Source organism: Chroicocephalus ridibundus, chromosome 10 (genome assembly GCF_963924245.1).
Source record: "Chroicocephalus ridibundus chromosome 10, bChrRid1.1, whole genome shotgun sequence".
Classification (NCBI taxonomy): Eukaryota; Metazoa; Chordata; class Aves; order Charadriiformes; family Laridae; genus Chroicocephalus; species Chroicocephalus ridibundus.
Window position 1 is genome coordinate 5,681,341 of NC_086293.1, and position 26,045 is coordinate 5,707,385.

At 61.7% G+C, this 26,045-nt stretch overlaps 1 protein-coding gene across 3 annotated transcripts; it reads left to right on the forward strand.

Annotated features, from left to right (window-relative positions):
* On the forward strand, positions 1-25,264 carry LOC134521320 (semaphorin-3D-like). 3 transcript variants are annotated; one of them, XM_063347574.1, is made up of 18 exons: positions 1-208; positions 12,875-13,073; positions 18,008-18,168; positions 18,927-18,989; positions 19,248-19,367; positions 19,705-19,807; positions 20,260-20,388; positions 20,706-20,851; positions 21,082-21,196; positions 21,361-21,430; positions 21,790-21,934; positions 22,050-22,239; positions 22,360-22,448; positions 22,870-22,911; positions 23,184-23,341; positions 23,580-23,644; positions 23,832-23,962; positions 24,048-25,264. In XM_063347574.1, exons 2-18 carry the CDS (start codon positions 12,950-12,952, stop codon positions 24,462-24,464), a joined length of 2,268 nt encoding a protein of 755 aa, XP_063203644.1. In that variant the 5' UTR covers positions 1-208; positions 12,875-12,949; the 3' UTR covers positions 24,465-25,264. The 3 variants fall into 3 exon arrangements, with proteins under 3 accessions (XP_063203644.1, XP_063203642.1, XP_063203643.1); XM_063347572.1 differs by having other exon boundaries at positions 2-208; positions 22,017-22,239; XM_063347573.1 differs by lacking the exon at positions 1-208 and adding an exon at positions 11,066-11,105 and having other exon boundaries at positions 22,017-22,239.
* Positions 25,265-26,045: the final 781 nt, after the last annotated feature.

The window sequence follows — 26,045 nt, forward strand, 5'->3', positions numbered from 1 at the left end:
CGCGGCGGGACGGAGGGGGTTCGCCGGCAGCTTGGGCCGCTCTTATGAATGAAGGGGCTGCCCCCGGCTGCCTCCAGCCCCCCCTCCGCCTCCCCCCGGCTCCTCCCTGCTGCCCGCAGCCTCCAGGTGCCGTGGGTTTGCCGGGGCCACCGGAGGCGGCGGGGCCGGCAGCAGGCTGGGAGCATCGCCGCTGGCATCCCGCGGGCGGGTGAGTACCCGAGAGATGGTTTGAATTGTCGTTCATCGGGCTGGGCTCGGCTGCCGTGGGTCTGCCCCCCCCTCCCCGCCCCCGGGAGAGCCAGCCGGGGCAGTGTTCCCGGTGGGAGCAGCTCGGCCCCGGCAGCCGAACCGGGGGTCTGACCCGCCGTTTTCACGGGCCGCTTCGTGGCGTGTTGTATCTCGGTGCAGAACAACTCACGAGCGACTTGTCTTTTCCCGGCGCCTCCAGAGAGAGCGGAGCCTGTTCTGCCGCTCGGTTTGCCGTGAGAAGTTTGTGGGTAATAATTTTTTTATGGTTGTATCTACTCATGCTTTAACTTGGATTCTAGGAGGGTTTATTATTTTATTACTGTGGTAAAGTTCTCTGTCTCCAGAGCTGCTTTTTCTGGTGCTTCTTGACTTTGATGCTCCGCTTTGCTGCTAAGGTTTAACAGCGCGAAATCCCGTATGGGACAAATCGTCACTAAACGCCTAGCCCATGCTAGGGACTTTTCCACTGCTCCAAGGCGGCTTTGTCGGCTTTCCCCGACTCCCCCAAATAAAAATCAATTATTTGCTTCCAAGCAGTTGTAACCGCCTTGGTCCGAGGAGAAAAAAATAGCGTCTGCAGTTGCTGGGGCGAATCATTCCCTGCTCGGGCTTTATGAAATCTGTCAGGACAGGGAAACTGTGCTCCTTCAACCTCCCTCTCTGCAACGCCTCAGCTCTCAGAAACCTCGGCACATGCAATAGAGCAGGCAGAAAAGAAACAGAGCCTGAGAAATGCCGGGTGCTCTCCAAAGGAGTTTTAACTAATGATCCTTCTGCTTGGAAGCATTGCAGAGCCTGGGGATGGATGGCCGGGAATCGGGAGCCTTACACGCCTCCAGCGTCTTGAAAGCGATGGGTGGATGTTTCAGAGTGATGGGGTCGAGATAATCAGGGTGAGGGCGGGAGGGAGAAGGCTAAATGTTTGCTTATGTCTAGAAACAAATAACAAAGCACTCGACAAACTTAAATGAAGACAAAGAGGGTTATTTCTTCCTGTCCTTGAAATAAGACCGCCTCTGGTGTGAATTACAGCCCCTGAATGTGCGGCAGCCGGGCAGCCTGGCCGAGGGATGGAGCTCCTCAGGAGGCACGGAGCCGGCACGGTGTAGCTGGGCTTCAGTAAGCCCCAAGCCTCGGCTTGCTGCCATGGCTGTGTTGAGTAAAGGAGTTTGTTGCCCGTAAGGAACCGCTGCACTAATCCGGCTGCTGAGCACCGGTATGAAATTTTGTAAGCTGGAAACCAGCATTTGGCGATGCAGCCTCGTGCCTAAGGGAAGAGGGGAAAGTGCTGCAGGAGAATTGCTCGCGGAGTCGCAGCTATCCCGCACACATGCCGGCCACGCGACCCGCACGCAAGCCGCGGGGAGCTTTCTCTTTGCCAAGTGGAGCGTGCCCCAGCTTTCTGCCGGCCAGGCCTCGCGCAGCCTTCAAAGGGAGGGGGGTCTGGCAGCCCCCACGGGTCACTGACTCGGCACGATGGGTTGCTGTAACGTACAGATTTCTCCTGCAAGAGTTAGCGGTATTGAAAGCGACAGAGACACAAACGCCCTTGTGATTTATGAGATGGGGATGGGGAAGTCAATCGGAAAGCCAGGGCAGAGATATCAGCTCTATAAGAAATATGGGAAGAATTCATCCCTAATCTAATCTCACCGAATTCCACAAGGATGCAAGACAGGGATCGTTTGCTCTGCTTCCTTAGGTTGAGATTTAAACAGGAAACCCCCCAAAGGGTGTAAGTTGTTCTCCCAAATACCAATGCCCCTGTGTGTGGAGGTCGTAGAGGGGGTGCCACGCTCTGAGCTGTCTCCTGGCTGGGCGAGAGGCGATGCCGGGCTGTGGGGCTGCCGAGCAGCGGCATCCAGCAGCACCGAGATCAAGCAGAGGGAGCAGGAGCCAAGCCCGGGGTCCTCGGCTGGACTCACCGCTAACGATGCTCTTTGCCAAACCAAGCCCTTGAGCCAGCAGGGCTGGCAGATGTTATCGCTGGCGAGGGTTTCTGGCTGCCTCACTCGCTGCTGTGTTCCGTGACACCCTCTCAGGGGCTGTTTATAGCAAGGATGAAGATTTATTGTAAACTTTGGCTCCTGGACTCTTGGAGCTGCCTCTTCCTCCAAGTTTGGTCTATCCCCACTCCAGCTGGGATCGCAGCGAGAGGCGGCTGCGAGAGCACGGGGTAATTAGGTCTTTACAGGCACTGGCTCATGCAGTTAGAAACCTGGTGTTGAAAGCAAAGACATGGAGATCAGTCAGCTGAGTAACCTCCTGGCCCTGGGGGCAGCTGGGAATTGCTTTTGGATGGGGAATGGGAGGACATACCTGGCATCACCTGCCCTCTTTGAGGAGCCCTCCTCTGCTCAGCGTGGCAAGGAGCTCCTGCAGAGGACCGGCTGCACTGGGAAAGAGGGTAAAACCAGCACTACTTGTTCTGGACCGGGTCCCCTTTGGTCCCTGTGAGCCACCCATCACCTCTCCGCCTACTTCTCGCTAGTGCGCTGCTCGCAGGAGCTGGCTGTGCCATCTCTGATTCTTTTTGCCTGCGGAAACTGAAGCACAGAGTGGCAAAATGATCAGTGTAAGGTTGCAGAGCTGGGCTCCCAGCACAGGGGACCCAGTCATTCTCACTCCCTAAAGACCGGATTATCCCAAATCACAGCCATAAAAATCCAACATCTACCTATAGCTAGAAGCCAAGGAATGTCAGTGATTTCATGGTACCCAAGAGGGAGCACCCCATATTGCCGGCAGAGATAAACCTTTATTTTTCCTCGATGTGGGCACCGTAGGATATTTGGGCTCTGCCATCTCCATGCTCAGTGACCCCATGTACCCCCGATCCATCCCTGGCCCTGCTGTGCCTGCAGGCACACCACGTGCGCGCTCCGGGCCGGTACAACCCAGCTCTGCCAGAGGAATGGCATGGCACAGAGCACAATTGTTGCCAGCGTCATCCCCCAGTTGACTTGGGAGCCTGCCCAAGATACGGTTTTCCCTAAAACAATGCTGTTCGCAAGCCATGTGGGGTTATTGTTCTTGACTCGTGCGCTGGCGAGCTGCCATTTATTGTGCGCAGGAACTACTCTGCTGCTCCCACCATCGGGTTCAGGTTTATTTCCCCATTTTCCAGGAGGAGATCACTGATGTCAGCTAGTTTGGCCAGAGTGCTTTGTAGCATGAAAAAAAAAAAAATAAAAAGCTTTCAGTTTCAATCTGTCCATTGTCCGCTGGGAGAAGAGCTGGTCTTCCCACGGTGCATGCTCCCACGCAGGTGGGTGGTGACAGCTCTGCCACTGCATGCTGCTACGTGCTTTCTTGTGCATGGGCAGTGGTAGAGCCAGGTGTGGTGCCCAGCTTTCCCAAAGCTCTGGTCTATGCTGCAGGAGGATGATCTGCTGTTTGGAGGAAGGTGGGAGGCTTGGGGCGTCAATCCCTGCCCAGCTGTGGTTCCCGTTTGGCCATGGGCTGGTCGCTGAGGTCATCACATTAGGGCCACAAAGATGATCCGAGGGCTGGAGCACCTCTCCTATGAGGACAGGCTGAGAGAGTTGGGGTTGTTCAGCCGGGAGAAGAGAAGGCTCCGGGGAGACTTTAGAGCCCCTTCCAGTCCCTGAAGGGGGCCTACAGGAAAGCTGGGGAGGGGCTGTTGGCAAGGGCATGCAGCGATAGGACAAGGGGCGATGGTTTTAAACTAGAACAGGGCGGGTTTAGATTAGACATTGGGAAGAAGTTCTGTACACTGAGGGTGGTGAGACACTGGAACAGGTTGCCCAGAGAGGTGGTGGAGGCCCCATCCCTGGAGACATTCCAGGCCAGGCTTGATGAGGCTCTGAGCAACCTGATCTAGTTGAAGATGTCCCTGCTGCCTGCAGGGGGGTTGGACTAGATGACCCAACACATTCTATGATTCTATGATTCTATCTGCGCCTCAGGTCCACATTGGAATAATGACAACTACAGTGGCCTCCGCAGTGGGACGCTGAGCAGATGAGTACATGGAGGACCAAGAGACCTTCACATGAAGTAGGAGTTGGACAGGAAGGATTTGTCCTGGGTGCATCTCCTTGGGCATGGCATGTGGCCAGGTGGGGATAACGGCACACTGGAGGAGGTATCTCCACTTGTGACCATCCGCTGGGTTGGATTGTCTCTGTTTTGAGCAACCGGTTGAATGATTGCAAGGAGGGGAGCCGAGTGCCTTAGAGCGTGCTGCTGCCAGCGGACGCCCTGGTTCCCCTCGCACAAAAGCTACGGCAGCCGACCAGGGGCTGACCTGACCCAGCCCCTGACAGATGTGCCTTCATCCTCAGCTCAGGCTGCAGCTGACCCGGTGTCTCCAGGGCAAGAATGAATGAGCAGCCAGCTGGGGTGAGCAGCCCGGCGTCCATCCGCAGTGTCCCTGCTGGTCGCTGATCCTAGGAAATACCCTGCACAGTGGCGGGAGCCGGGCCAGATCCAGCAGCCCTTGGCTCCAGGGGACTCCCTTTGCCACAGCAGAGCTGCTGGGGTGGGGACTGCGAGGTTACTTGGCCGCTCGGGAGCTCACCGTGTCCCCTGGCTCCCCGAGCAGCGTGCCGGAGCCAAGGGCAGCCCGCTGGGGAGGCTGCCGGAGCGTGGTGCTCTGCGGGGGTCCCAGGGCTTGCGAGCCAGAGAGCTTACCCGGCAATCCCGGCTGTAATTATGGAGGAGCCCAGCCAAGAGGCTCTGAGAAGAAGCAGATAACGGTGCAGACGCTCTCCAGCCTCATTAAAATACTTTCTCCGGCAAAGCCCCCCCACGCCTGCCCAGTCTGTTCCAATTAGCGCCGTGGGCCAGGGAGAGCAGAGAGCAGGGCTCCCGGTGATGAAAAGAAAACATTGCAGAGCTTTAAAGTGTCGGGGGAGGCAGGCGGCCCTGGCCGGGACAGCGAGAGGCCCTGGGAGCGTGGCCGGCAGCCGTGTCGCTGGCTGGCAATGGTGAAGCGGATGAGCCGGGTCACTGAGCAGCAGAGCAGGTGCTTCACAGCCAGCTCCCGCCTGGAATGGCCCTGGGATTATAGCTGGGGAAGTGCGGCGGAGCCAACAGCTCCGTGAGAGGAGCTGAGTATCCCTGCCCAGTAGGTCTGGAGGTGGGAAGCGATAATCCCACCATGAGTGAAGAGAACGCGCGTTACAAATCGTGCAGGTTTGCTGCAGAACGTCTTGGCAGCTTCAGGTGGCAATAGGCTCCGGCTTGGGAGCGCTGGAGAAGACTGCAGCCCGCCTGTCCAGGGAGCAGGGACGCTTCTCCGCCCCCCAGGGCTGGCTCTCTCCTGAGACTTCCCTAGGGATGGAGCTCTCTCCAGCCCTTGGCTCGCTGCTGGGGTGCTTCAGAGAGACCCCCTAGGATGTTGGTACGTGCCCACCAGTACCCTGACCAAGCCCACCACCTCTTTTCCGGGGGCCACCAAATGACCAGCAGCCCATGACACTCGGTGATGGCTGAGCCTGCCCAGGTTTGAGGCGGTGACCCAGAGCTGGCACGCTCTGCATGAAACCCCTGGGTGTCACCCAGCCCCTCCCCAGCAGAGGCTTTTCAGCCAGCCTGGGGCAAGAAGCATCAGCAAACCTGTCCCTGGCTAGAGTCCGTGCTGGCTCCTGGCCTTGCAGCCCCCGCCAGGTTTTAGCACGTGCGTGATTCAGCCTGACCCAGCCTGGAAAGCCTGAAGCCCAGAAAACGGCTCCTGAGCCGGGCAGAGCTCCCCGAGCCTGCCGAGGGCTGTATTGAATGTCAGGCCATGTGGCGGACAGGTGACAGGGGTGGGTTTCAGCCGGCGGCTAGTGTCGTGGTATACACGGCTCTGAGGAATGCGGCGCTGCCTCTGGGGACTCATGAGGCTTCGGGGAGCTGGCCTGGCAGCGGAGCGGGCAGCAAGAGCCTCTTCGCTGCCTTATTTAGGTACTGACGCAACATCAGAGGGTGGCGAGCCCCTTTCCAAACGTGAGAGAATTTTAAACTTCCCAAGTGCATTAGGAGGCAGGGTGGGAGTTTACTACGTTAAGTCGGTCTGGAGTGTAATACCCCAGGTCAGCCCTGCCTGGGCTGAGATGAGCCCTGCGGCTGCTGCCCAGCGTGAGACACGCTTGCTCCACACTTATCCCACCTCTCTGGCCCTCCGCTTTTTTCTGGGGAGGAGCCCAGCCTTCTTCCTCGGAATTTGCCTCAGTGCCATCATCCCGCTGCGCTTTGTCTGCTCCGGGAGCCCTGGCCTGAGCAGCATCCCGCAGCCACTCTGGGGATGCAGGCAGAGAAGCCACGAACAGAGGTGGGCAAACGTGGTGCTGGTATGGCAAGGAGGGAGCCGGAGGGTGTGCAGAGTCCCAGGAAGTCCCTGCCTGGCTGGTTTTTCCCCGAGGTGTATTTGCCCAGCAGTCCGGTGGCACTGGAAGCTGCCTGTACTCTGGCAGCATTTTAGGTGAGAGGAGACATGCAAGGTGCAATTGCGCTGCGTCTCCGTCTGGCTTTCTCTGCACATCGGACTTGCTACCTCCCTGCTGCTGGATGCCCTTGGGGTGAATTAGAGGGAGGAACGGCGGAGGTTACGCGACTGGCACTACCTGGCTCAGGCAGCGCATTCAGGAACACCAAAAAACCCTGCAGGAATCGCTGGCTGAAAGCATGGCCAACCCAGCCCGTCACCGTGCCCGTCACCGTGCCCATCACCATGCCCACCACTGTGCCATGAGACAAGCCCAGCTGCTGGGCCACCTTCCAGCCTGCCACGCGAGAGCCAAGCCAGAGCAGGCTTCACCTCGCTTGGTAGCGAGGGAAAGGTAGGGGCTGAGCCGGCCACCTCCCAAGAAAGGGATTAGCAGGACGTTAAGTGAAGCCAACTCCTTATCCCTTCATAAACCGTTATTCATATCCTGGCCGGCCTTGGGTTTGGTAATTCCCCATTTGGTTTCAAAGGATGTGGTCCCAACCAGAGCGTGCCTTCAGCTACTGAAACTTCAGGGAGATGAACACTGTTAGAGGAGATGCTGTATTTGCCCTTCCAAACATTAAAGTTTACTCCCCTCAAGATAAGGAGCTGAGCCCAGCTCCCACGTGCCAAGGCCCCCGGCAGACAGGAACGCTCCCGTCGGCAGCGAAGGGCAGAGGCAGCTGGGCTCTGACAGGGTGCGGGATGCTGACGGCCGGGTTCACAGCCCGGGATGGCCACCGCTTCGTCCGTGCAGTAGGAGGGGAGGAGGAAAACCAGCTGTAGAGCCTAAGGTCTGCACTGCTGCGGCAGCACAGCTGGCGTGCGCTTAATGTGACATGAAAGGTCTCGGGGACCAGGAATGTTTGCACATCAGCAAGCGTAAGAAGTAAAAAAGCGAAAAAAAGCTCTGAAGTGACACCGCATGCAGTGCTGTCCCCCCTGATGTCAGCCAGCCCACAGGGCTGTCCCTGTCTCATGGCCGTTATCACCAGGTACCCGTCGGCTCCTGCCTGGCAGGGGTGACATGCCGATGAGCTGCAGTGTGCTAGCAGCAGCTGGAACTCATTCCTCCCCCCCTCGCAGCCCTTGGCACGCTTCGGCAGCAGTGGTTGGCAAGGAAGAGTGGTCCGGGGCTAATTGCGATTTATGGGCTTTAATCTCATGAGGCGGGAGCATAGGAGGCTGTCGGGAGATGTCCCGGCTGGAAGGGAGCCTGCTGGCCAGCCTTGCTCTGCCATGGCAGGGAAACGCAGGCAAAGCTTGAGCAACCTCAGCCGCCTTCTGCTGTTGAACAAGTCCTCCATTCAAACCCTCCGAATTCCGCTCCCCCCCCCCTTTGGGGCTCTGTGTGGGCTGGTCACTGTTGGGCACGTGTGACCTGTGTTATTGAGGGATTCCTTGAACCCTGCCGTTTCACAGCGTGCACTGTGGCATCCTGCTGCCACCTGAGCTCTGGTGCTGGCTTTTGTGGTCCCGACTCCGGTGTCGTGCTGCTGGAACATCGTGTAGCTCTGTCCCCGTCGCACAGCTCAACATGGCAGGCTTCCCCGGCATCGGTCCTGCCCCGGCCGGGCAGCACTGGGGGAAGGCAGGGAGGGAGCCGAGGGCTTTGTCCTCCCAGTTGGAGAAGGACGACAGCTGCCTCTCCCGGCAGCTGCTGGGGCATCCATCATCCTGCGCGGGATGGAGGGGAACAACCGGCTCCCCGGGCTGAGCAGGGAGGGTTTCTGTGCCTGCGTGGGCAGGCAGCGCTTTAGGAGGAGGGACGGCCATGGGCAGGGGTGCGCGCCAAGGCGGAGGACCAGCAGCTCCCGCCGCGTACGCTCCCTGCACACCTGGGCCCCCCACGCCTTCGCATGGCACAGGCCAACACGCACCTACCCAACGTGTGGGGACGGGGACAGGGGCTGAGCCATGGGACGGAGGAGGCTCCCTGATGGCAGGGGATGGCTGTCCTGCCTCTGGACCACCCAGCCTGGCTTTGACCCTCACTTTCTTGGCTGGGGCGAGACTCCTTTCTCCTGCTTCCCAGTCCCTGCTGTCCCAGGGAGAGAGCACCCACACCCAGGGCTGTGGCGGGGCGGGGGTGGGAAGACAGTCCCAAAAATGTGGGGCTCGGGTCCGGGAGCCAGCGCGTGGCTGCTTGGGAGCCTCGGGCATCGCCAGCCCCATGGCGGGGCTCTCCCCTCTCGCAGTGAGACTTAGCGTAGCGTTTCCTTCCCTCTGCGGAGGGGGTCGCTGCGGCCGAGTGCTGACAGCGGGGTGCAGCCCCTCTCCTCCCCCTGGGCTCCTCTCCCTTGAGGTCCCCCAGCTGCCAGGGGCAAGCACTTCACCCCTGCCCGTGGCCCGGCCGGCCCCGCGGTGTAACTGAAGAAGGCACTAGGCTGCAAATGGCGTGTGGGGATTATCCGGGACACAATCGGGGCCTGTGAGAGCGGTGGAGCACATGGCGGGCGGCGGGGGCTGCTGTTAGTGCCGCCCCATCGCTGAAGAGCTCGAGTTCAGCAGGCTCTGCCCTCTGGGGAGATAATGTATAGCCTGATAAATCCACTGCCAGGGCCCTTCCCCCTCTGAAATTTGGGCTGTTTTACACGATTCGTGGCATCACAGCAAATAGGCATTGTCAGGAGGAAATTGGTGCTTTCACGGATAAACAATTCCCTCCCATGCCCGCATGTCCCAAACAGAAGGGATTTCTCTTTTCCCCATGCCGCTCAGTCTCCGGCAAGACCTTCCAGGGGACCTTGTCTCCAAAGGAAAAAATTCAGTGCTGTGCCATGAAACAGTGACTCTAGGTGATGGTCCGGAGCCTGAAACCCGTTGGGCTCCTGCAGGTCACCATTGGAAGGGGAGGGGGTGGAGGACAGAGGGTGACCACTGGGCCATCGCTGGATTGCTGCTGGCACAAAGTCAGCCCAGCGCCGCGGCGTCACCACCCGTGCCACCTATACCAAGGCGCTCCTGGTGACTGCCAGCCCCCCGAAACAGGGCTACGATCACCCACGTCCCCCCCGCCAGGCCCCACGCTGCCTGGGGTATGAAATGTTAACCCGCAGACGTCCCCTCGCCCCAGCAGCCTGCCCTCATCAGCACCTCCCTCTCCAAACTGAGATAGAAATAGTTGCAGCTCCGGACAGTTGATTATTTAAAGCTGTCGGGAGTGTTTAATTTAACCCTGGATTCATCATCCGCAGCTTGTTTCCATCCACTAGACACCCGTGCTCCCCCTCTCCGTGTAAACTCTGCCTCTGCCGAGCTCTTTACCTCCAGGCAGATTTGGGCAGAGGTTCACAGGCAGGGGCCATGCCCTGCTGCGTGTGCCCCCCCGGTGTCCCCGCTCCGGCTGGCACAGCGCGGGATGCCCCGGTGCCGGGGGCACGGCCGGGTTGGGGAGCCGCCGCTGGGATTTTAGCTGTGTGTCAGGAGATGGACAAGCCGAGTCCCTCACAATGGGCATGACGGCGGGGAGCCCCGAAGGCTTGGTGAAAGCAAGATATATAAGGGAAGCCTTTCTTGTTGGAAGTTATCCCTCTGGCCGTTTTTTCTTTGCTTGCCCACTTTAAGACCCTCCAGCAAGATCCATGCTTTTTCTGACCCTGCACCCAGCTCTGCCAGGGCTCCGGGTTCCTCCTGTGTGTGGCTGCGGCTCCTGCCACCACCAAACCCGCCTTTGGCATCCCCAGGGCGAGGAGACGAAGCGCTGGGACAGCCGAGCCATAGATGGCAGGGTGCATGCCTGCCCCACCGCCCCGGCCCCTGCTGCAGGCATGCGAAGCATCCCTAAAGCTCGCCCCGCGGCCATGGGCGAGCGTGTCCCAGAGGCAGGAGCGGTGCCCTGCCTGCCATCTGTAGAATCCCGACCCACCCTGGCATCCCCTGGCGTTCCGGGTCGTGAAAGGTTCCTCCCAGGGCCGGCTTAGCCCAAACCTAAGCCTAGCGCAGGCCCTGCACCATTTATAGAAAGCTGCAATTAGAGGCCAGCTTTTTCCCCCGAGTCCTCCGGCGACCGAATGCACGTTGGCAAAGAAAAGGTTTCCCTGTCAAATCCCAGGCACGTCCTCGTGATGAGCCCCGGGACAGCAGCGCTCAGGGCACGGCTGCCAGTCAGATGGGAGACTCCGCTGCAGGCGGCCGAGCCTGGGGAAGAGCTAAAATTGCTGGAGCATCCCTGGCACAGGAAAGCCGCTCGTCATCTCCGCCTGCTGGAAAGGTGGTGTGGGGAAGCGAGGGCAGCACTGCCTGTTTGCGGGTCCCCAGTCTGGCTGGTGGGGCTCCTACCTAGGAACTCCCCCCCTCTCCACTATCAACGTGTCAAGCAGCCAGCGATTCAAACCTAGCTAAACCCATCGTGTCTGTGGCTTTTTTTTTTTTTTCCTAGGCAGTGGTTCGCCTGTCAAAAAGCCTGCCCAGGAAAGAGGTAGGTGGTTGACAAAAGCAGCCCCAAAGCAAAGAGAGAGAGAAAATGGCACAGCCGAGGTTGCATCCAGGTCCCAGGGTGGTGCCGGGTCTCCTGGGTTGGAGGAAGGCAGGGCAGGGAAGGGGCAGGAGACGAGCTGTGCCTGCTCCCCACCTGCCGGGAGGGAGAGAAACCCCAGTCCCGCAAGCCCAAAAGCTCCTCCAGAAGCAGAGCCAAGTGCTCCTTCTTGTGGAAAGCAGTGACCAAGGCAATAGGAAAGGCTCAGCCACACCATCCCTCCTACGCAGCCCTTCGCCGGGACAGCAGAAATCCCCTGCTCCTTGCGCCAGGAGCATGTGGCCAAGAATGAGCCCAAAAGCTCGTTTTACATCTTTCAGCTACCGGACTGGAAGAACTTGATTATGCAGCGAGAAGGGGAGTTAGTTAGACCTGCCATTTAGGGACCGGGACATTTAGAAGCAGGAAAAAGCATCTAAATTGCCTGAATTAATTGCTGAGAGCTGCCAGGCTCAGCTTCGCTGCCTGCAGGAGTTGTGGGAGTTGGCGGACGAGGCTGTGAAGCCCTGCAGGCCTCTGAGGGGGTGCAAATGTACGCGAGTCCTTCTGGCCTGCAGCATCCCGGAGCCAACGGATGCTGGTGGCCTCGGGGAGGGCTGCGGTGACCAGGCGATTTGCAGAGCTACTGGCCAGAGTGACGTATCCTGTGCACACACAACCGCGGCTGATGCCGAAGGCATCTCAAGGGTGGCATTTAGGGACGACACTCCAAAACAGTAATTCTCCTTTGAGTAAGAGGGACGAGATTTAACCCTGAGCAGAGATAAGATGAATATCAGGGATCCCTCACTGGGCTCTGTCCAGGCAGATATTTAGCAGAGGATGACCAAGCTCTGAGAGCCTGTTGGAGGGTGTACTACTCCCCTAGCACCCCTCGCCGGTTCCCTCATGTCAGTCACCTCCAGGATGCTCAGATCCGAGCACCCCTGAGTACCGCATGCCATGGCCACACTGGCGCCGCACACCTCCCCTGGGCAGGCTGTAATAGCTGGTCTTCTGAAGTCCCTGCTGCTCCCGAGTGGCAGCCGGTGAGCGGGTCTCCCAGCCACAGCTGCCTTTCCCAGCACCCAAACTGGCCCTGTGAGCACCAGCTGCTCCGCCAGCTCCGGGAGATAGAGGGTGAAGGCTGTCCCAGCCGGGACCAGCGTGGCTTATGGCAACGGAGATGTTCAGAAATCCTCCTCGCCCTGCCAGAACCATCGGTGACTGCTGAGGTTGCGAGAACAGCCCAGCCAGTGAGATACCCACCTCTTCAGACCCCGTTTTTTCCTCCCAGCCCAGCTGGCTCAGGGTGCGAGAGCTCCTCAAGACAAGCCTTGTATCCCCCCAAGGGATGGGTGGGCCTCCAGCATCCTGCAGGTGCTGGGCTCAGATAAAGGCTCCCGAGGGGCTGGTGGCGGGTGCCGCAGGGTCCCCAGCCCGGCAGGCTGAGCCGGCTGTGGCTGTCACCTCCCCCCGCAGCAGGCTGCATGGCAGCCCCGGCTCATTTTGCAGCGCCGTGGGTGTGCGGGGGGCTGGCCACTTGCTCTCGGTGGCTTCTCTCCGCCAGGCAGCTGGCCTGACGTCTGCTGGGGGATCGAGCCGCCTGCGGACCTGCCAAGCCATTGCTCGCGGTCCCCCGAGCACCCTCCCCAGCCGGGGGCCGGAGGGACTGGGGGTCCTGACCCGCACACAGCCCGCAGCAGTGCGACCTTCCCCTTCTCTGCTTGCAGCTGGCGGCGGAGGCGGCGTCTCAGCGCTGGACCATGGTGCTGTGAGGGCGAGCTGCCCCCTCCCCGGCTGCAAGGATGCAAGCTGTCCCCAGCCACCGGCTGCCCCTCGCTGCCATCCTCCTCTGCCTCCTCCTGCAGCAGCCGGGCAGCGGCAAGGCATGGAAGCAGCACGCCCCGCGCCTTCGCCTCGCCTACAAAGGTAAGGGGGTCGCCCAGGCGGAGTTCCCTGGGGTCTGCACCTTGCTTGGGAGGGCTGGGAAAGCGTCGTTCAGCCAGGGAGCGAAGGGGGTGGCCAGGGCTCCAGGAAAGCTGGCAATAGCCCTGCCGTCATGGCCGCAACATCTCCGTACATTGTGTCCTCGGGATGTTTGATGGCTGAACCCCCCAGCACAGCTCCTGAGGACGCTGGACCGGCGCTGCTGGCATCGGGGCAGGGGGCTGAGCAGGGAACGCCCTGCCCTGGTTCAGTGCATCGCCAGGACCAGCAGGGATGTCGTCTTCTCCTCAGACTCGCTCTGGGCATCTTATGGTGTGTCCTGGATTGGAGCTGGCCTGGGCAGCCGCAGGTCCTCATGCTCACAGTGCAATGGGGACGCTGAGCCCCACGCTGTCCCCTTCCTCTGCCTCCCACCAGCACAGTCCTGCCCCAGCTCAGCCCTTCTGCCCTTACCCCTCCTTTCCTGCCGAGGGGAGGCTGAGACGCTGCACAGATCATTTCCCTGCTGCGCTTTCCCCTTCCCCCTGCATCTGTCTTGTCTGTTTAGATTATGAGCTCTTCAGGGGAGGCACAGCTTGCTCTTCTTGTTACTGATGCAAACGGGGGCCTCTTCTCGGTCATCTGAAGATGGAACAGGAGCAGACTGACAGGTAGCACGGTACATGCCCCAGCAGGGAAGTGCGAAAGGGGAGAGTCTCTAGGGAAAGGGTCTCTGCAAAGGAATGTCCTGAGCAGTCAGAGCGGAGCCCTGCTAGCCCGGCAGCTGGTCACCCTGCCATGGGCCTGCAGCATGAATTTGGACAATTTACCTGCTGTCAGCTTCTCCTATGTGAAAAAGAGAAGGTGCTATGAAGGACGGACAGCTAAAGCTCAGCACATCCCATGGACGTGGCAGTTGGCAGGGCTCAGCCAGCCCTTCTCCACACCTGTGAGGTGGCAGTGAAGCTTTCCCAGGGCCATGGCACTCAGAGCCCTGGGACCATCCTCTTGGCCTGCTCCATCGCCCTGAGAAGCTGCTCTCCAGGCAGTGGCCACCAGCGATGTGGAAGATGCCCCCGGCTTGTGGTTGGAGAGGGCTGGACCTCCCAGGGATGCGGGATACCCCTGCGGGGAGATGGCCCCCGCTGATAGCCCAGCTCAGAAACACGGTGCAGGGTCTGCCTTTCCTTGGAGCCGGAGGAAGCAGAGCTGGGGCAGCAGGAGCGCAGAGGGACTGCCGACTTCAAAGCCCCACCGTGTGCTGGGGCCAGACATGCCAAAAGCCCTCAAGTCTTGGGCAGAGGCAGAAGAGGAAGCTCCCAGCATCAGGAGGGCTCAAGGACAATGCGAACAATGGCAGGGGATGTGACTCATGGACAGCACGGGGCAGGTTCAAGGACACAATGCCTTGAGAAGTTTAGGTTTAAAAACCCCTCGAAAAAAATAAAAGGAGGCCTTTGAGCGTCCGTCCGCCCCAGAGCCTACAGGGTCAGCCTTGCCCTCAGATCGCAGCATGGGGGAGGCAGGCAGAGCCCTTGGGGGGGGCGGGGGGAGAAGATGCAAGCAGGCTTGTGAGAAGGAAATGACAGCAGTGAAGGCTGGGAGAGCAAAGGAAGGATGGGGCACGGGGCACGGGGCCAGGAACAACAGCAGCGGCTCCCACCCTGCCGAGGAGGCGAGGAGGAGGTTTATAATAGCAGGACGGCAATCGCGGCCGCACGAGAGGCAGCCTCCGGCTAAGCTGGGTCAGGCTGGGTCAGCCCTGACGCTGCCCGGAGCTGAGCCTCTCTGTTTTCTGAGGCCATAGAGCTATGTGGTGGAACCGCAGCACGCCTGCGAGCTGTAATAATCCGGGGCAGGCCCAGCGAGGAGTCGGCGAAAGGGTCTTCTGCCAGCCTTTGATCTGCAGCCGGCCCAGGCAGGCACAACCCAGAAGCCGTCACCGTGCGGCAAGTGCTGAGGAGTGCAGGTGGGGCTCTGGTTATCGGCACCAAAAGCCGGGCTGGCACGTCTGTTATCAGCCGAGGGCAGTGACGGGCTGGAGCCCGATTTAGCGCCAAGCTTCCCCTGGGCTTCAGGGATCTCCTCTGTGGCCTGCTCCATCTGATGGCTGGGGAAAGGAGAGGACAGCCCCCCGGCACAGCCGGGCGGTGACCCCAGGAAGCCCAGGGTCGCCCCGCACTGAGGATGCTGTGGCTAAGGGGCAGGCGGAGATGATGGATGAGACAAGGCGGCCACAGTGGCCCCGACAATAAAGAAAAACACCGTGTCCTTGGGAGATAATGAACACAAAGGAGAGGATGTTTCTCCGGGCTCAGCCATCGGTCTAGCCACCCCGCAGCTGCTGCAGACACCGCCGGGTTCCCTGCCTCCGAGGGTCGGGGCTTGGATCAAATGCCTTGTGCGTACAGCTGGACTCGGGGCAAGAAGAGGCTGGTTTGTGCATAGCGGCTTCCTGCGTACGGGGCCTGGATCCACAGCACTTGGCATCCCCTTGGTGAGGGAGCAGGACTGCGCCACGGAGTCAGGCTGAGACCAACTCAGGGTCACTGATGCTGCCAGAGGTCTCATGGTGCAGATGCAAGTGCAAGGCAGTGGGTCCTTCCTGGGTCCTCCTACAGGCTGTCACAGCAGCAGGGAGGGCTCCTCCATCACCCTGCCCAACCTTGTCCTCAGATGGGGCTGGGGCAGGTCAGAGTGACCATCAGGTGACATTCCCTGGGACCAGCCTTGCCCCACTCCACTTAATTGCACTCATGTATTGGATGAACCTTTGACCTTCCCACCCCAACCCAGCTCCCCAGCACCCTGCCTGACATTTCCCCCTGGAGCCGGCAGGTCCCGGGAGCGTTGGCAGACACAGGAGGGTGGGCAATGCACACCAGCCCGCTGCAGACCCAGTGGTGACCATGACCCGCAGGCAGGGACAGGAATTCATCTGTTAATCCCATTCAGCCGGTGGGAAATGGCTTGGAAATCTGTCCCCCAACATCCGTGGCACCCAGAGGACACCCCTTGGGAGCTCGAGGGATAGTGGGGAGTGGAGTGGGGCTGTGCACAGCTTTTGTGGGAGCAGGAGGAGGGCCAGGAGCTCCCTGACACAGCCGGCGAGAGGGGGATTTGTATCCCAGAATAACCAGAGTTCTGACCCAAGAGGAAGAGGAGAAGGAAATACTGGCTGTGAGCGAGAATGGCTGTGATGGCGTGGATCCGGGCAGGGACCCCTGCCTGTGACCCAGCAGGTCCTTCCCCGCAGGGATGAGCAGACGTCAGTGGCATTTCCAGCTCGCAGGCACTGGCCCCGCTTCCCCTCTGCCCTGGAAACGGGGTGGAAGGAAGAGAGACGCAACCTCCCGGGGCAGCCGGTCCCCTCTGCAGGGAGCCGTGCCCGTCCCCACGTACGCCCCACCTGCGCCCGGGGCCGCACGGCCGCCCACGCTCCCATCCACCCGGCCAGCACCCGCTCCCCTTGGCAGCTTCCTTCCCTCCCTTCCCGGCACGCTGCTTCAATCCACATGATTTTGGGTAATTTCTCAGCCTGGTTCTTACAGACAACGCTGGGTTTCCATCCGCGCTCCACCTCCCTCCAGTCCCCCTCCAGCAGCAGCCCACCTCCATCTCCCCTTCCCATGGCCCTCTCTGTGCACTGTTCCCTGCACGGCACCAAAGCCAGGAGCAGCCTTGCCACCGTAACCGGCCTTCAGCCTCTCCCTAGCCAGATCCTGACACTTTTGAAGAGGAGAGCGATGTGTTAGGATTTCTGGAAGCTCTAAGGCCTGCCTTGGTGCCGATCCCCCCATGCCTTGATCCCTGGGAGCAGGCGTTTGCCGGGGTGGCAGCTGCTGCGGTGCCGTGTCCGGTGCAGCAGCCGCCCCTGCCATGCCGGGGGATGCTCGCCCGGGGGTGTTGTTTCAGGAGTGGTTAACCAAGAGACAAGAGCTTATTGTCCCCCCCGCACACCCGCAACTGTGCCGGAGGGACCATGCTAGCCACCCCCGGGCTTCTGCGTAGGAGGAGCTACAGGCTGAACAGCAGAGCCTTTCCCGCTGCCCTGCCATGTCCGTGGGGGGGTCCACGGCACACCTTCCCCCTCGACAAGGTGGCTCTTCCCTCCAGCAGTGCCAAAGGGGTGCCCTTGAAAGCCCTTTTCCCGAGCCAGTCCGGTGCTGGGAGTAGGCTGTCCCGGGGTGCAGGGGTGGGGGCACAATGCGGGGTGGCAGAGACAGGGTCAGAGCAGCACCGGAGACACAGCTGGGGACTTCCCTTACAGGCTCCTTGGGCCGGGACTGGCCATCCATCTGTCCGTCTGTCCCCACGCACCCACCCGCCTGCCCGTCCCAGCGCCTGGGGTAAAGCCCAGCAGCCAACAGACGCTTCAGAGAGGAAAAGTCTGAGGGGGGGATGGAGGAGACCACACAGCCTCTCCTTGGAGGGATGCTTTGCCCCAGCAAAGAGCCCGTACCTTTTTTATATACACTCTCTCGATCTGAAGCCCAGGGAAAACATGCTGGGAGTGATGGCAAGCAGTCCTCCTGCGCTGTCAGCCTTCTCCCCACGGTATCGAGGTGCCAAGGCTTTGGGGCTCCAAGAGCTCCTCCGAAAGGCGAGCTGGAAGCTGAGCAACCCGGGCTCCTCAGGATGGACCACTGTCCTGCCCCGCACCCGCAAAGCAGCCCAGGGCCAGGTCAGGGTAGTTTTCCTCCTTGTAGGGGGTGACTCACTGTGTCCTCCAGGTAGGAGGTGGGAGGAGGCTTCATGCTGAGGTTTGGGACATCGCAGGTGGTGTTTCTCTGCTAAGGCAGCGTCGCAACGTTGCGTTCCCTTGGGGCAGGGGTGAGTAGCCAGAGCTGTCCCAGACAGGGGGAGCACGGGGCTTCTGGCTCTTTACTTCGTCGCTCATGGATGGGTTTCTCTTTCTCCAACCTTCTGCTCCTCAGACCTGCTGAAATCCAACAGCTCTCGCCTGTTGCTGGCCTCGGGTGACGGGCTGGATTTCCAAGCCCTCTTGGTGGATGAAGACAGGGCCTGGCTGATGGTGGGAGCAAAAAACCACATCTTCCTGCTCCACCTGGACCATCCCAGCAGAGAGCCCGAGAAGGTCAGCGCTGGGAGGAGGGTGTGAGCGTGACCCTGGCCAGGCTGGCTCCTTCCTCCCCGGGAGCCGCTCCTCATTCCCGTGCCGGGGCGTGGAGGGGGACGTGCTCCCAGCCGGGCTGGTGCAACATCACCCACCAGGGACACATTTACACCAGGATGTCTCAATCAGTGGGGTCAACCCATCCCTGGCGGTGTTAAGCCCCGGGGGGACAGGGCGACGCCAGGGAGGGACAGGGCGGCTTGGCCAGGAGAGGAGACCTGGGTGGACCCGGGGTGAGATGGAAGGGCAGTGCCCGGAGCCCCGCCATCACACCTAGTCCCCGCTGCCGCTGCAAGAGCTAAAACAACTCCAGCAGCGAGCCCGCTAATGTCATCCCAAGACATCCTGCTGGCAGGGTGCGCAGCCCAAGCCCAACAAAAGGAAAGCCCATTAAGGCGCTGCAGCCTGGCGTTCCCACGGGCCGGGATCCAGCGGAGCCTGCCCACCGTCGGGGCGTGCCGTGGCCCACCCAGGCTCTGTCCCCACGCCAGATTCGCTCTGAGCCCATTTGGCAGGCCGCCCGCCGAGCTCGGCCGGGCCCTGGGGACCCGAGGGGGTGTCAGACCCGCTGCAGAGCCGCCCCGTGTCCTCACCACGCGCCCGAGCCTGGCAGCAGCTTTTGGCCGAGCCTGTTCCCACGGGTGCCCGCGGGAGCCAGCTGCCCCAGAGAGGGGAAGGCGAGCAGGGGCTGCATCGGTGGGGGTCTCTCTGTGTTGCAGATTTTCTGGCCAGCCTCCAGGGAGCAGGTTGAGCATTGCCAGCTGGCGGGGAAGAACGTGGAGGTAAGCAGGGCTGGCAGCCCCCCCAGCTCACGGCCTTTTGGGGTTTGCCGTGGATATTAAACACCCACATCACCCCGAGAGGGAGCGTGGGGTCTGCCTGAGGCACGGGTGTTGAGCCAGCCCGAGTTAAGCTCAGCTTGCCAGCTGCCAGGGCAGGATCTGGGCAGGCTCCCGCACCCCGAGCGGACACGCCATGGGGCTGGGCACAAATGCCCAGACCTGGGCTCAGCCAACTAACAAACATCTCCCCTCGAGCAGACGGAGTGTGCCAACTTCATCCGCCTCCTCCAGCCCTTCAACAGGACCCACGTGTTCGCCTGCGGGACCGGCTCCTACCAACCCGTCTGTGCCTTTATCCAGCTGGGAGCCAGGGGGAAGGTGAGGGACACCCTGGCCAGCCATGTCCCCATTGCAGAAGGTGGCAAGAGAGACCCCCGCAGCGAGTTGTAGGGGGAGAGAGTCCCGGAGCCTGGGGAGGGTGGCCGTCCAGCCTGGCACAGTCCCTGCCACCTGTGTGTGGCGAGTGGCGAGAAGCAGCCTTGGTTTGGCAGTGCCAGGGTGCCCCATGGGGACAGGACCCGGGTCCTGGCAGCCCCCTTGAGGGACCTTCTCACTGCAGAGCTGGGCACGCCGGTCTCCTTCCCACTCTTTTCCGCATGCCCAGCTTGTTTACAGCCTCCCCCCATGCTGACATCTCCCCGTTTATCTCTGTCAGGGTCCTGGGGCTCCCCCCATGCGGTTGGTGACCCACTCCTTGGAATCGGGGCGAGGACGGTGCCCGTACAGCCCCCACGAACCTTTCACGGGGCTCCTCATCGGTAAGAGGGAGCGGGGAGCAGAGGTGATGCTGGAAGGCGGGAGCGCTGGGAACGGTCTGTGCTGGGAGGTGCTGGCAGCGGTGCCTGCACCCGGCTCTGCTGCTCGCGGCTGCAGTCCTGGGCTGCTGCTGAGCGGCCGCGTGTGAGAGGAGCCATCCTGCAGAGCCTGGTCCTGCCCCGGCTCACTTTGACCTGGTGGTTCCTGCACAAAATCGCGAATTGGGGGTGTAGATGGAGCGGCACGGACATGGGGGTGTGCGGTGTCACCTGCCTGCCCGCCTCGTACCGGCACTGTGGAAGGGCTGGCTGGGTGTGAGGCTAGAAGCCACGCTGGGTCACAGGTCTGGAGGAGCCACCTCCACCCCCCTGACCCTCCGAGGACACAGGGGTGTCCTGCCAGGGTACCTCCGGCAGCGGCACCCGACCCACCCACGGCCCGTCTCGCCCCGCAGATGGGGAGCTGTATTCGGGCACCTCCAGCGACTTCATGGGCAGCAGCGCTGCCTTCTTCCGCACCTGGGTCCACGGGGCCGAGCAGAGCTACATCCGGACGGAGCAGAACCAGGACCACTGGCTGCATGGTAGGAACGGGAGGAGCCGGGGGTCACGGGGGGGCTCTCCTGCCTGCTGCGGAGAGGCTGGGGGCAGCACTGGGTCCAGAGCAGGGTGGTCTGGACCCCTTCTCCTCTCTGGGGGGAAGTACCGATGAAGCCTCTGGTGGGAGCCATGCTCCAGCCTGAGCACCAGGAACGGGGCTCTGCCTTCTGGATAGCAGGGTACCCATGGGTCCCCCTGCATACCCTCAGCATCCCATGCTGCTCCCAAGGTCTTCCGAGGGCAGTACAACAGGGTTGGCTCGGGGCACAGGGCCATGTCGTGCTGCTCCTTGCCCCCACAGAGCCCGCATTTGTCGGCGCCTACGCCATCCCTGATACCTACAACCCGCACGATGACAAGGTCTACATCTTCTTCCGTGAGACGGCCATGGAAGCTGGGCAGTGGGAGAGGCGGCACATCCATGCCAGGGTGGCCCGGGTCTGCAAGGTCAGTTCACCAAACGCCAGCATGCCATGGCTGGGTGTCCCACCAGGTGGGCTTTCGCCTCTTCTGGGCCACGGGGCATCCCAAGCAGGGTCCACCAAAAGGCATGGGGCTATCACCACACCCCCAGCACAGATCAGAGGGCTCAGGGCTGGGGGTGTCCCACCGTGGGGACCGAGGAGTGCATTGTGGTGGGGGAGGCTGGGCTGAGCCCGGCTTCTGGTGCCCGGCAGAACGACGTCGGAGGGAAGCGCAGCCTCATCAACCGCTGGAGCACATTCCTGAAGGCCCGCCTGGTGTGCTCCATCCCTGGGCCCCAGGGCACCGAGACCCACTTCGACCAGCTCGGTGAGTGCACAGCCCGGTCCACAGCTGGGAACAGCACTGCTCCGCCATGGCTGCTCCTTCCAGCACGCCCGGGGAGGTGGGCATGGCGTCGAGGGTGCCCACCTGCATCCCCTGGACCTGCGCTGCAGCTCCCAGGTGCGTCACTTCCACCCGTCTCTTTGCAGAGGATGTTTTCCTCCTGCGCACCCGGGACCCCCAGAACCCCCTTGTCTTCGGCCTCTTCACGGTCTCCAGGTGAGCGGAGCTCTGGCTAGCCCCTGCCTGGGGCAGTTGTCCCCCCAGCTCCTGCCCTGGGAGGAGAAAAGGGCAGGACCAGCCCCCAGCTGGGAGAGGAAGGGCCACCGGCCATGTCACTGCTTTCGCTGCCGCTGGCTCACCAGCCCATCTGCCAGACCACCAGGTTTGGCATCGGCACAGCCAGAGGTCCCCCAGGCTGGACTGGTTGTGCCAAAGGGATTCCTGTCACCTCCCCTGCATGCCGTGCATGACTTGCGGGCTGTCGGGGGACAGGGTGGGCTCAGGGGCATTGGTGGGCATGTGCCTGGTCCCCGTGGAGCAGCAGGGATGATGACAGTAGTGCCTTCCCCCCACAGCGGTGTCTTCAGTGGCTCCGCTGTCTGCATCTATTCCATGGCTGCCGTGAGAGCTGCCTTCAGCGGCCCCTTTGCACACAAGGAGGGATTCGACTACCGCTGGGTGGAATACAAGGGCCGTGTCCCCTATCCCCGTCCCGGCACGGTAAGGGGCTGGGGAGCAGGGTCGGGGGGAGCAGGACGGGCTGCCCTGGTCCTCATGCAGCGTCCCCCATGTTGCCATGCAGTGCCCCAGCGAGACGTACGACCCTCTCCTGCAGTCCACCAAGGACTTCCCCGACGAGGTGATCAGCTTCATGCGCAGCCACCAGCTGATGTGGGAGCCCGTGTACCCCCAGGGCCGCCAGCCCGTCCTGGTGAGGGTCAACGTCCCCTACCGGCTGCGGCGGCTGCTGGTGCACAGGCTGGAGATGGAGAGCCGGCACTACGACGTGCTCTTCCTCGGCACAGGTGGGACCTCGCCCCAGCTTTGGGGACACTGTCACCACAGGGCAGCTTGCATGGCACACCGGTCCTGCTGGCTCAGGTGGCTCCTAGCCCTGACAGCTCCTTCTCCCGCTGCGTTCACAGATGAAGGTAAAGTCCTGAAGGTGGGGCTGGCCGGTGGGGTGAGCCGTGGCACCGAGGTGATCAGCCTGGAGGAGATCAGCGTCACCAAGGTAGGGAGTCCAGGCCAGGGCTGGACAACGCAGCCTCCCATCACCCCATGGCTCCCTCCTTGCCAGGCTCCTGCAGCAAGTCACTGTCCTCTCTCCGGGAGGTCCCTCGCCGTGCTGCTGGTCCCACCTGCCCTGGTCAGCAGGAGATGCCCTTAGCATGGAGGGGAGCCAGGGGGATGGCAGCCAGGTCACCCCCCAGCTCCCCAGGGGATGGAGGTGGCAGACCGGAGTCCAAAATAAAATGGGAGGGCTGAGCCCCTCTGTGACAGCATGGCTGCCCCGGGCTGCTTGGGTGGAGCTGGGACCGGGGAGCTGGGTCAGAGCCCTGGCACCCCGTCACCCCAGGGTCCCAGCCCCACGGTCAGGCTGGGGCACCCAGGAGGGACTGACACAGCCACAGCACCCTCTCCTTCCCCTCCAGGTGCCTTCTCCCATCCTGGACATGAAGCTGTCACCGAAGCGGGTGAGTCCTCCCTCCTGCTTCTTCCCAAAGCAGCCAAGGGACGGGGCACAGCGGGCAGCTGGCCCCCAGCCCCTCTGCCTGGGTCCCTGGGGCTTGCACATTTAGGGAATGGGCTCAGGGCAGAGCAGCCTGGGGGGCGGCAGGTTCTGCCCCCTGCTCCCCGCGTCTCCCCCCGGTGTCCCCACCCCAGCACGGGGCAGGGAGCTCAGTTCCCCGGCTAAGCCGGGGTGTCCAGCCGTGGGTCGTGACGGCGGCTGTTCTCTCCCGAGCAGCAGGAGCTGTTTGTGAGCAGCACCCACGGGCTGCTCCAGCTCTCCCTGTACCGCTGCGAGCTCTACGGCAAGACCTGCACCGACTGCTGCCTGGCCAGGGACCCCTACTGCACCTGGGACGGCAGGACCTGCGCCCCTCACCTCCTCACCGAGAAGAGGTGAGCGTCCGCCCGGGCCAGCCCTGCTGTCCCCCTGCAAAGGGACGGCGTTTGGAGCAGGGAAGGGCAAGCCGCCGGCCCTGGAGCTTTGTCTGTCAGCCCAGCCCCCTACTGCCACCCTGTCCCTGAGCCATCCCTTGTCCCCCCAGCCCTCCCCTTCTCCTTGGGTGCTCTGGCACAGAGGGGTCCCACAGCCCGGGGCGGATGCCACCCCACAGCCCTGTCTGCTGTCCCACAGGCGTTCCCGCTGCCAGGACGTGCTGAAGTCTGACCCGCTCAGCCAGTGCCAGGACCCCGCAGAGGGTGAGCGCCAGCCCCAGCCCCTCCGAGGAGTGCCCAGGAGGGCGGGCAGCATGGCGCTGGGACACCAGTAGCCACCAGCCGCACCAGCACCGTCCTCCTGGATGCTCCGTGCTGCCCGCCCTCCCTGCCTGTCACACAGCTCCCACACAGGGTACTCACCCCTTCCCCTGTCCTGTCCCCCGCACAGGGACCGCTGCCCTGGAGAAGCTGGTTTACGGGGTGGAGAAGAACTCAACCTTCCTCGAGTGCCTGGCGCGCTCCCCGCAGACAACCATCCGGTGGCTGGTGCGGCACGGCGAGGAGACGGGCCTGAGCGAGGTACAGGGGACGGGGCGGCGGGGACGAGGCGCAGGGGTGGCTCGGTCCCCCGGGACTGACCCACGGCGCTCTGCCTTTGCCCCAGGTGAGGAACAACGGCCACTTCTCGGTGCTGGAGCAAGGGCTGCTGATCCGCCAGCTGGCGAGGGAGGACGTGGGCACCTACGAGTGCCAGGCGGTGGAGCGCTCTTTCTCCCGCCCCCTCACCCGATACAGCCTCCGAGTCATCAGGCAGGAGGCCATGGAGGTGCCACCGTACAAACGGAGCAAGGGGGCCGAGCTGGGAGGGACCCACCAGAGCCCCCGGCCCCGGATTGACCTGCACCCGGGCTACAAGGGCTTCCCGCGGGCCCTGGGGGCGCCGGGCACCAGCCTGGATGTCTACTGCAACGCCCTGCGGCACCAGGAAAGGCAGCGGCAGAAAGCCTGGCACCAGAAGTGGCAGCACCCATCACCAGACAGCAAGAACGGCCGGGTGCGGAGGCACCCCCAGCCCCTGTGAGGGCGCAGAGGGAGCCGGGGCCGCCCGCAGCTCCCTCCTCAGTGTCTCCAGGGCCCTTCTCGCACGCCGGCATCAGCTCCGAGACACCTCTCAGCTCCCCGTGCAGAAACGCCGCGCTGTTACTACCTCAAACCCCACCAGACCCCGCTGCCTCTCCGGGCGCCCCACGGGGCACGCCAGGGGCACGCAGCCCACCCCGGCTCCCCGGGACTTAAAGCTATTTACACCCTGCAGAATATTTATTCTCCTTGTTTTCCCCCTTAATGACCATCCTTACCAGCAGCAATAATAAGCAGGGAAGGGAAACGGCAGCTCTCACACATGGCTCCCTGACACCCGGCAGCATCCATGGACATCCGTGCACGCAGTGTCCCCGGGCTCCGGAGGCGGTGGGCTCCTCGCTCCAGCCCCAGCCTGTTCCCCGCCCCGGGCGGCTGCGGAGGCGCCAGTGGAGCCCAAATGCCGCTGGAGGCAGTGGGACACGGCGGCTGCTTGCTGAACCCCGGCTCCGGCAGCGAGGAATTAGGGTTTGCAGAGATGCCCGTGCCCAGCCCAGCTCCCATCCCCTTCAAACCACAGCCCAATTTTAAAATTTTGACATTCATTTTACAAGGGGGGGGGAAAAGAAAAAAAAAGAGAGAGAAAAAACAGGCAGTTATACCAACTTACAATTTATTATTTTTTTTAAAAAAATGACATGAAACACAAGTAAAAATAAATACATCATATAAACAACAAATTGTTCAAAGTCTCTGTTCTGGGAGACCAGGCGAGCGCATCCCGTTCGACAGAGAGAAGAGGGAAGCACATGATCATGCGTGGGGCCAACCGACCGACCCACCCTGCCAGCGATACGCCTCTTTCCAACCACAAAAAGACAGGCCACAAACTAAGGCGGCAGTAAAAATGAAAAGGAGAAAAAAAGAAGAAAGAAAGAAAGAAAGAAAGAAAAAAAAAAAGAACAGAACCCCAAAACAACAGAAAACCCCAAATGAGACTCAGCGATGGATTCCTTCAGGCTCCTGTGGATCTGCCGGAGACTCCAGCTCTGAGCCGGGTGCCACCGAGGTGGGAGCCACGGAGCAGCAGCGCGGTGGCCGGGAGGCGGCAGAGGATGCTCTCCCTCACTCGCACCGTCGTCCCTGGGAAGGGAGCGCTCGCTCCGAGTTGCAAGGAGCCATCATCTCACTGTACTCTAGCTGGACTACGTTCCCCTCTGTCCCCCCCGCCCCAGCCCCCCCACCCCCCCAGGTCATTCCAAGACCGGATTAACAAAATTCATCCCAGAGTGGCGAGAAACACCATTTGTGAAGGTATTTGCTGTACTTGTCCCTTTTGGCCTGGAAGCCATCCACAAACCGACAGCAATTCTCTTTGCATTCCGCCATTTGCTGACATCATTAAGCCCAAATATACATAATTTTCTAGTGAAGCCCCGTGGAAATCCTGTCCTTTGCTTGCCGGAAGATTTGCTTTCTGTGAGTACCTGCGCCCGCCCCACCAACCGGGGCGGGGGGGCAAAGGCGCAGCGGATCCTCCCCGGGCCAGGCTGGGCTGCGTTGCCCCCACCCCACAGCTCCC